Source organism: Stegodyphus dumicola, chromosome 7 (genome assembly GCF_044657685.1).
Source record: "Stegodyphus dumicola isolate Sdum_Otavi_A_Nest chromosome 7, ASM4465768v1".
NCBI classification, from domain to species: Eukaryota; Metazoa; Arthropoda; class Arachnida; order Araneae; family Eresidae; genus Stegodyphus; species Stegodyphus dumicola.
Window position 1 is genome coordinate 22,716,628 of NC_140774.1, and position 9,609 is coordinate 22,726,236.

Sequence of the window (9,609 nt, forward strand, 5' to 3'; positions counted from 1 at the left end):
GAGTATGTTATAGCGTCAGAACATCATTGTTTCTTACAACTCATTTCTGCGAAAAGTCCATCCGATAAATTAATTTTCTTTGATTTCGAAACTGACCAATCATCAGGGGAACACATCGTAAACTTTGCTGTAGCGCAATACAAAGATGGCCAAGAGAAAATATTTAAAGGATACGAAGCATGTCATGAATTCTGCTCTTGGCTGTTTACAACAGTGCACAAAAATTACACTTTTATTGCACACAATATGAAGGGGTAAATGTATTCTTATTATTTTTAATCTGCATATATATATTATAGGGCTATTGTTTTAAATATAATACATTTTTTAAAATATAATATTTTTTTTTCTTTACAGATTTGACAGTCAGTTTATAATGGCATGGCTTTTAGAACAGGGTACGGCACCTGAAGTAATCCCTAATGGCTCTAAAGTGATGGTAATCACCCATACCGCCCTCAACATAAAACTTATTGATTCTTTTAATTTCCTGCCGATGGCTCTCTCAAAGCTGCCTGCTTGTTTCGGCCTTACAGAACTAAAAAAATGATATTTTCCGCACCTTTTCAACAAGAAAGAAAATCAAAATTATGTGGGATTTTTACCTGAGCCTAAGTACTACAATCCTGATTGTATGACTAGTGCGGTGCGGACCTCCTTTTTGGAATGGCATAAAGAACACGAGAAGGATATATTTGATTTCCAAGAAGAAATTCTCACGTATTGCCGGTTTGTATCAACAATCTATTTCTAATCCTTCATTATGATCCGTCTTTTAGGTGTATTTTTTTTGGTACCATGTTTTATTTATTTATTTACTCTTTTCCTTTTCAGATCAGATGTTGCGTTGAATTTAGAAATCAGTTTTTAGAAATTACAGGAGTAGACCCCTTTTGGTATTTTACAAACCTTTTCTTTTACATGGTTTTGTCATTTTGTAACAACGTATTGTATACGTGCATGTATACTTTATGTATATATGATTTACACTTTTCTTGTCCGTTTTATTTTCAGTTACATAACCATTGCATCAGCGTGTATGGCGGTTTACAGATCCCGACACATAATACCTAATATCATCGCAATGATACCTGTAGGAGGTTATATCAATCGCACGAATCATAGTCCTGACTGTATTCGTTGGCTTGATTTTATTGCCCAAAAAGAGAGCATTGAAATCGAACACGCTTTGAACGGAAAAGGAGAAAGACGATTGGATGGTATATCTGTAGACGGATATTGGAAAGAAACAAATAGTGTTTATCAATACTACGTAAGAGTTCAATATTTATTTATTTATAAATATATTATTTAATTTATTTATTTATTGGTATTATACGAAAAAATTTTTAACTATCGCAGGGATGTTTCTTTCACGGTTGCTCCACCTGTTTTGACGGAGATGCACTCCACCCCATACCAAAATTACCCATGTCGACATTGCGACAACAAACGGTAGACAAGACTTACCAGCTACGTGATCGAGGGTATAATGTAATTGAAATGTGGGAGCATGAGTTTGAGATGAAAAAGAAAACAGATGAAAAAGTAAAATATTTTCTTCTAAGTCACGAGCTTCAGGATCGATTGAATCCTAAAGATGCTTTCTTCGGCGGGCGGACAAATGCCATTCAGCTGTATTATGAGGGTGATGCAAAGTATGTGGATTTCACTTCACTGTATCCATGGGTAAATACTTTTTTTTCTGTGTTTTGGCATAAAATAATCTTATTAAACGCGCATGTCTTATTTAAAAAGAAAATCGCTTTTCCGATTATTCATATTTTTTCAATTTTTCCTAGGTCAATAAATACTGTTTGTACCCCGTCGGACACCCTAATATTATTACTGAAAATTTTGATGCCTTGGAAAACTATTTCGGTATTATGAAGTGCCGAATACTGCCTCCTCGAGGTTTATACCTCCCCGTATTGCCGTACAGAGCACAAAATAAACTGATGTTTCCCCTCTGCAAGACTTGTGCTGAATTAATGTATCAAGGCATTTGCCAGCACTCAGATGATGAGAGAGCCATCATTGGCACATGGGTGACTGAAGAAGTCAAATTAGCAGTGAAAAAAAGGTTACTGTATAACAAAGGTAAGTATTTTGGGTAATTATTAGTATTATTGAATGTGTTATAAATGTCACAGCATGTATTTTTATTGTATATTATTATATTCATATTCCCACTATCTTTTTTTTTCAGGTTTATGAAGTGTACCATTTTTCTCAATTTACGGATACTCTATTTCAATCTTATATCAACTTGTTTTTAAAAAGAAAACAAGAAAGCAGCGGCTGGCCAGCCGATTGTGTAAGCTCGACCGAACGAAAACGCTACATTGAAGCCTATTTTGAGAGAGAGGGTGTGCAGCTTGATGAATTTAATATTAAGAAGAATCCTGGAAGACGGCAAGTAGCCAAATTGGGTTTGAACAGCTTCTGGGGGCGGTAAATAATTATTATAATATTTTTAATAGAAAGAGTTGTTTCACATCTTTATATCATTTATTATTTCTTAAATAAAATGCTCATTCTTTTCTTATATATTTTTTTTCTTTAAAGATGGGGAATGAACCTGAACAAGATACGTTTGACTTATGTTCATACATTACCTGATTTCAATAAATTATTAGCAGATCCAACAAAAAATGTAAGTTTTGTAATTTTATTTTCTAATGTAAATTAAGATGTATATTTTTAAATGATTAATCTTGCAACCTGCTAACTTTTCCTCCAGATCAAAGACTTATATTTTCCGTCTCCTGAAGTAGCTGCTGTGCAATGGGACTATAAACATTTTTTTGTTCCACAGGACACATCCACAAATGTGTTCTAGGCAGCTTTTACTACTGCATGGGCACGGTTAAAGCTTTACAGTGAAATGGAGAAGTTGGGCCGTGCTGTGTTGTATCATGACACGGATTCAATTATATACGCAAGCGATTTTACCAACGATCCGCCTCTTGGTAATTTTTGGGGGGATTTTACAGATGAACTCAATGGAGATACTATTACTACATTTGTCACTGGTGAGCTTCATTTTTATTTTTATTTTTTATTAGGTTGATCTTTTATTCTTGTAGTTTCTGTAGCATATTTTTCCCCCATTCAGGAGGCCCTAAAAATTACGCTTATGTAACAGCCCGAGGAATGACTTGCTGTAAAGTTCGAGGTTTCTCCCTCAACTTCAAAAATCAACAGATTTTAAATTTTTTGGAGATTAAGAATTTAGTGTGCTCGATGGATCGAAAAACAACAATCGCCATGTACGATGAACGTAAAATCATGAGAGATGCCAAAAAGAGGAAAGTTTTAACTAAGGCAGAAACAAAACGGTACAAAATTGTTTACAACAAAAGAGTCCTAAAAGAAGATCTAACTACTGTTCCCTATGGATTTTAAGTGGTATGCATCTCATTTATTTTATTTCATTGCAGGGTTATTGTTGAATTAATGTTAAAAAAAATTATATTTTGCAGTAAAATTTTAAAATTGTGTGGTTGACGTATTTTTCTTTTTTTTTTCTTAGCCTTTTCTTAAACGAGAGGAGTATATAATGCTTCACACATTTCTGAAGATCATCAGTACCCCACAAAATGGAGTGGCCTGTGTTGAAACACCCTTCCACATCTCTCATCAGCGGTCCGACAGGATCCGGTAAGACATATTTTGTGAAACGAGTCATCGAAGAAAGTCTGCTTTCTCCTATGCCTCAGCGTATAATTTATTGCTATGGAGCATATCAACCTATTTTTAGTAAAATGAAAAATGTGCAGTTTGAAGAAGGACTACCATCGAACCTCAATTCCCTGCAAAATGCACTAATTATCATTAATGATTTAATGTCTGAGTTAGCGAGCGATACTCGTTTAAGTAAACTTTTTACGAAAGGAAGCCATCACCGAAATCTTTCTGTAATATTTATCGTTCAAAATTTATTTCAGCAGGGTAAAGAGATGCGGACCATTCATTTGAATTGTCATTACATGATACTGTTCAAAAATCCTAGAGATAAATGTCAAGTCGTACATTTGGCAAGGCAGATGTTCCCCGGGAAAACAAAGGCTTTTCAGGAAGTCTTCCAGGATGCAACTTCAAACCCTTACAGTTATTTACTAATAGATTTAAGACCAGAAACCCAAGAAATGTTAAGGTTACGTACAGGCATTTTCCCTTCAGATAAGCATTTTGTTTATGAACTCTGTTAGTTGCTGTTGCACTCAACAAGTTTTCTCCTTCAGTGATTTAATTTGTAGGTTTTTTAAAATTTAAAACTCTCTTTTACATTGTAAAAGAATAAAATTTGCCACACCGAAATTTTTTTTTTTTTTTTTGAAAATTAGATTATTTAAAAAATGTCCTAAAATATAAGATCTGCACAAAAAGCGGTTGCTTATGCGACCTTTATAAAAGAGAAGGAATTGTTAAAGTACCAATCATTTGAGGTCCAGATGTCGAGCCTGGAACATCTTAAACTCCTAGGCAAAAGTAAAGTAAAAAAAACTCTTCTAAGAAAATGTCCCAATAGTGTTATTAAAAGTGTATGTGAATGTGCTCTAAATGTATTACAGGGTAACGTTCCTTTGTCTAAAAGACAGAAACGTAAACTGGCCGTATATAAACGGACTTTGCGTACATTAGGTGATAAAAAGATACCCTTATTTAAAAAACGGAGACTATTGGTACAAAAAGGTGATGGATTTCTTTCGTTGCTCATTCCTGCCGCAGTTTCTGTACTGAGCACATTAATTAATGGAGTTCGCTCGTAAATTTATCCTTGTACCCTCGGATCAAGAATTAGAATTTGCTGAAAACCATTTATCAGATTTAGATCAGCAAATGAGCACCATTTTAAACGAGAAGTTATCCGAAGATGAAAAAGCCAAGCAATACCTTCAAATACTTCAAAAATATGTAACATTTCCCCAATTAAAATCAGAAACACAAGAAAGTGTTCAGCTTAGCAAAGAAGAAGAGAAAAAGTTTACCATCGAAGAAGAAATTGTGAATTCCGCTCCAGTGAAATTTAAGAACATTGCCAAAAGAATTATAGACTTTTTAAAACTTCACAATGATATTATTACATGGACTCCATCTAAAGAATTAATCATGAACCAAGTTAAAATTAATAATTCTAATGTTCAAGACTTGGTGAATTATTTGTTAAGAAATCAACAGACCAAGCCTGTAGGTTATGAAGAGTTTAAAAAATTCTTAGATGTTGTAGATTTTCCCAGGGAGTTTGTAAAAAACAAGTATCTGTTTACAATGTATGCTAAACCTAAATGTGTAAAAAAGAAAAGAAAATTGTATTCAACTTCTTGGATAAAATATTAAATAAAAAGAAAGATATTAGTTAAATTTGGTGTGTTTTTATGTGTGAAAAAATATTTTTTAATTTCAGGTTGAAAAAAACTGATCCAGATTTTTTTTTTAAAGGTAAGTTTTTTTTCCTTAAAAAATGTGCAGATGTCATGAGTAAAATAAATCTTTTTTTTTCCAGTAATTTACAATGGAAAATAATTTTTAAGCTTAAATGAAACCTTTAAAATTTATTCTATAACTAAAAGGTAAAAGAAAAGTTATTTAAGAAAATTGTAAATTGCACTTTATTAATAAGAAAGACAAAACTAAAATTCCAAGCAAATTAATATTTTATTTCTTAAAAATCATTTTTACACCATACCTTTTCTTCACAAAATGAAATACATGAAAATCGCTATTTCTTACAGAAAGATTAGATACAATTGATTCCAAACATAATCCTTGACATCGTTTTAACAAATAATAAGTACAATATTGTCCACAAACATTTGATGTTACACTCTGAAGAGAAACTTGATTCCAAGTCACACAGTTAAACTTGCTAGTAAATTTTGCTATGTCATCACCATAAGTCATGGGAGGAAGTCCATAAGAATCGAAAAATTCTAAAGTCTGATTATTTTCAATGAAGAAAGCCAGCCAGTGCGTCCCTTTCTCGTTGTGTTTATCAGTGTTGACTACAATAGCTGCTGGGAAACGATGAACATCTGGGATTTTATCTGAAGGGAAAAGTCCAGTGTAGTACTTTGCTGTCCATTTGTCATGAGAGAGTATTCTATGAATTTCTGAAGAATTCATTAGTTACCAAAATCGTAGATAATATTTCTAGATTTATTGATTTCTATTAAGTTTTCAAATTCTGCATAGACTATTAACGATGTTGTTATTGGCAGAGGGAAACCGAATTTTACCTCCAGTCTCAAATTACTATGAAGGACTAAATTCAAGTGAGAACCATCACACAAGTCAGGTGATAGATCGAAAAGAAATAAGCAGTATCCTTCTGGATACTCTGATCTCGAAAGATACAATCCTCGGTTTTCTGCATTGGCAAATAAATTCTGATAAGCACGAATAAAGGTTTTATTCATGAAATCAGGTTGAAGAGGATTGTGAGTCATAGGTTGCCCATCTACGTAAATGCCAATAAAATTGATATGATTGTGCTTAAATTCGAAGGGAGATTTTTTATAGTTTCCGTTGAAAGCATCATTATCGACACAAGCAACAATTAAGCGTTTAGGCATCTGGCCCGTAAAAATACTATCTTGAACAAAACTCATATTTCCTGATGGAATGGAATACACTTTGCAAAGCACTCGGTTGATAGGATATTTCGCTGTCGCTTTTTCTAAACTTTTTGCATGCCCTAAAATTACACCTGGACGGACTCGAACTTTGCGTACAAATAATGAGACATGTTCCAATGACACTTTAAAATTCCCCTCCCCCAGTAAACAAAATTCCGGTTTGCTGCGGATAAGTTTAATTTTCATATCGACCATGTTCAACAAAAGTCTTTCTTGATGAAACATATCTAGATGTAGCCGTCCAATCATATCCACTGTAGCACTAAGTTTAAATTCTTCTGCTCTTTTATTGAATCCCTCATTAGGTTGCTTATCCGCAGTATCAAAAACATTCATACGGCCTGCTGTATCTTTAAAATATAATTCTGATGATAATTGAGAAGTTTTCGTATCAAAACCATGATTAAGTAATTTTTCTATGATGGCTCTGTAAGGGTACGTGTTATTGCTGGAGGAAATAAGTCTTTCATTTAAGCTTATATCAACTTGAGAAAAGAGGGAGTGCAGAAACAAATTCACGGGTCCCACTTTATCATCTTTTCCGAGAGAGCCGCCATTGCTTTTCAAAATTTTAACTTTGACGTGTAACTGAGTTTGAGATAAATCCAAATAGTCATCGCCACTACCCGCGACATTGAATTCGACAGGACTTCCATCCGACACATTCGCAAGGGGATTAAATTCTATCCATTGTCCTCTTTCTATAACTGTTTGGGTTGGAGGTAATGTAAATAAATCGAGTTCAGATTTGGCGCATTCTGGAGAATCTTTTAAGAGGAAAGCCATTATGAGTTGAAAATGTCACGTCTTTGCACTTTCCTGGCTTTAGACGAAATGAAGCGTTTGGGAGATTTGTGTTTCCTTTTAAACTTTCCGTGACCAATCATCTCATCTGCTTTTTGAACTGCTTTCCTTGCTAATTTTTTTCCACTTTCTTTAGATCTTGTTTTAAAGGCTGATTTAAAATTTTCTCCTGATATCACATCGTTTGCAATTTGCGTTCCTGCACGTAGAGCTTCTTTTCCAACAGTTTTTGCTCCCTTAATTAAAAATGGCATGGCACTACGGAAAAGTTTCGCAAAAAATCCACCTATTCCGTATCCTTTCTGTAAAACCATTCCCTGATAATACGGCAGACCTTTTCCAGTTTGTCCCACATAATAATCCTCAAAGTGTTTGGTGCAACAAGCATATGGAATGAGCATTTTTGATACAGCTTTTAGAACGTTTACACTATGAATGAATAATTTTTTCTTTTGGTAAAGCTTTTTATAGAATTTGTCAAAAACGAAAGTGGAGCACTATGAAAACTTTACCTCTTTCAAACGGCACCAGATTCCCCGAATGAGATCTTATTTCGATTTCAATCGTTTGAAAATGTTGGCGAATCACTGGTAAATAAAAAGGTCGAGAGTAATGTTTGTCAACAATCTCTCCGTCTTTTCCTTCCACTGTTACAATTTTCAGAAGGGGGGCTTGTACGTCACCTACGATTTGTGGTTCAACTAAATCACAGTATACATACATAACGGGGAAAAAACCATTCGGATTCGCTACGAAAGGACTTTGGATACTTCCTTCGTAAACACCCGGTTCAAATCCTAAGAGCTCAGCTAGTCCTCCGTGAAGAACCACTTTTGATTGTTCATCCGTCTTTATCATTACTCTTTTCGTAATGTTATGATAAGAAAATTCAATTTTGTTTTTATGAGAAACTAAAGTCATAGCTTTTAATATGTCCGGTATCGTTTCATAATAACCAGGAGGAATATGCCGTCCTTCCAGTTCTCCATTGTGAACAGCAAACCCAAATAAATTATTGTCTTTTCCGACATTATACCATGAATGAGGGTAAATAATATTTAGGAGAGCTAGTTCCCAGTCCCCATTACTAAGATCAATAGGAGACGGTAGTTGGGTAATAAATCGAGAAATTTTATTGTCTGGAAAAAATCTCCTAGAGCTATCGCTTATGAGTGTTACGTAGAAGGACATTTTCGCTCAAATGAAAAGTAAAATACAGTACGCATGTTTTTATATCATTTTCAAATTTGAAACCCAAGTATTAAATTTTTCAGGGTAACCCTGAAATTTAACAAAGTATTCTGATTTTCCCCAATGCTTTCTTGTCTTCAGTACCTTTTCGACAGGATAGTACCCACAGTCCGCTACTTTTTGTAATTCTTGTTTATAGAAGGTTCCTTGTATATCTTCTCCCGCTAAATCTCTTAATTTATAGACGATAGGATTTCGACGAATTATTTTATGGATTGTAAAAATTTCTCTTGTCCAATTTTGTTCGTATCCTTTCTCGAAGAGCATTTTTTCGCGGCTGATGGGTACCGTGTCTCCAATCTTTAAATCTGAAGGAACAGGTTTTTGTGCTGATTGCTGACCGTACAAAGTTTTCCAAATTTTTTCTTGATTTTGTAGCGTAACCGATGCAGGTTCTGTCTTAATACTTCGATGCCATGTGTTGTTATAACTGGATATCAATTTATCTATAACATCGATGTACCTTCGTGTATTCATTTCGGTAAAGTATTTCCACATTTTAGTTTTAAGGGTCCTATTAAACCGTTCCACGACAGAAGCTTTTGTATTATTGTGTGTCGTAAAAAAGTGGATATTTTTCTTTTTCAAAAAATTTTGAACTTGCTTATTGGTAAACTCTTTTCCTGCATCTGTCTGTAAAGACTCGAGTGTACGTTCCGAAAATATCTTTTTGAAAGCAGATTTAATGGACACAGCTGTTTTATCTTTGAGAGGGATAGCCCAAGCGTATTTGGAAAAAATATCTATGCACGTCAGTAAATATTTTTAACCACTATTAAAAGATACCAGCGATTGCATATCCACTAAATCAGACTGAAATTGTTTGTCGATGCCCCCTACAATGACTCGGTTGCGTTGGAATCTGTGCCGCAGAGGTCTGTGAAGCGTATAAGAATCTTTCGCCTGCAACCAT

The 9,609-nt window shown here is 34.2% G+C and overlaps 2 protein-coding genes across 2 annotated transcripts; one reads left to right on the plus strand and one right to left on the minus strand.

Moving 5' to 3' along the window:
- The first annotated feature begins 1,430 nt into the window (after positions 1–1,430).
- Positions 1,431–2,216, plus strand: LOC146996129 (uncharacterized). The gene is made up of 2 exons (XM_085819758.1): positions 1,431–1,689; positions 1,803–2,216. The coding sequence occupies exons 1-2, from the start codon at positions 1,432–1,434 to the stop codon at positions 2,115–2,117; spliced, it is 573 nt and encodes a 190-aa protein (XP_085675884.1). The 5' UTR covers position 1,431; the 3' UTR covers positions 2,118–2,216.
- A 3,912-nt stretch (positions 2,217–6,128) lies between these two features.
- LOC146996130 (uncharacterized protein F54H12.2-like) lies at positions 6,129–7,427 on the minus strand. The gene has a single exon (XM_085821362.1). The coding sequence runs from the start codon at positions 7,425–7,427 to the stop codon at positions 6,129–6,131; it is 1,299 nt and encodes a 432-aa protein (XP_085677488.1).
- Positions 7,428–9,609: the final 2,182 nt, after the last annotated feature.

Excerpts from the sequence above, each read along its gene's own strand:
- LOC146996129 (XM_085819758.1), top strand. The coding sequence starts at position 1,432 with ATGTCGACATTGCGACAACAAACGGTAGACAAGACTTACCAGCTACGT. Across the intron at positions 1,690-1,802 it reads TCACTTCACTGTATCCATGG|GTCAATAAATACTGTTTGTA; the intron begins GTAAATACTTTT and ends AATTTTTCCTAG.
- LOC146996130 (XM_085821362.1), bottom strand. The coding sequence starts at position 7,427 with ATGGCTTTCCTCTTAAAAGATTCTCCAGAATGCGCCAAATCTGAACTC.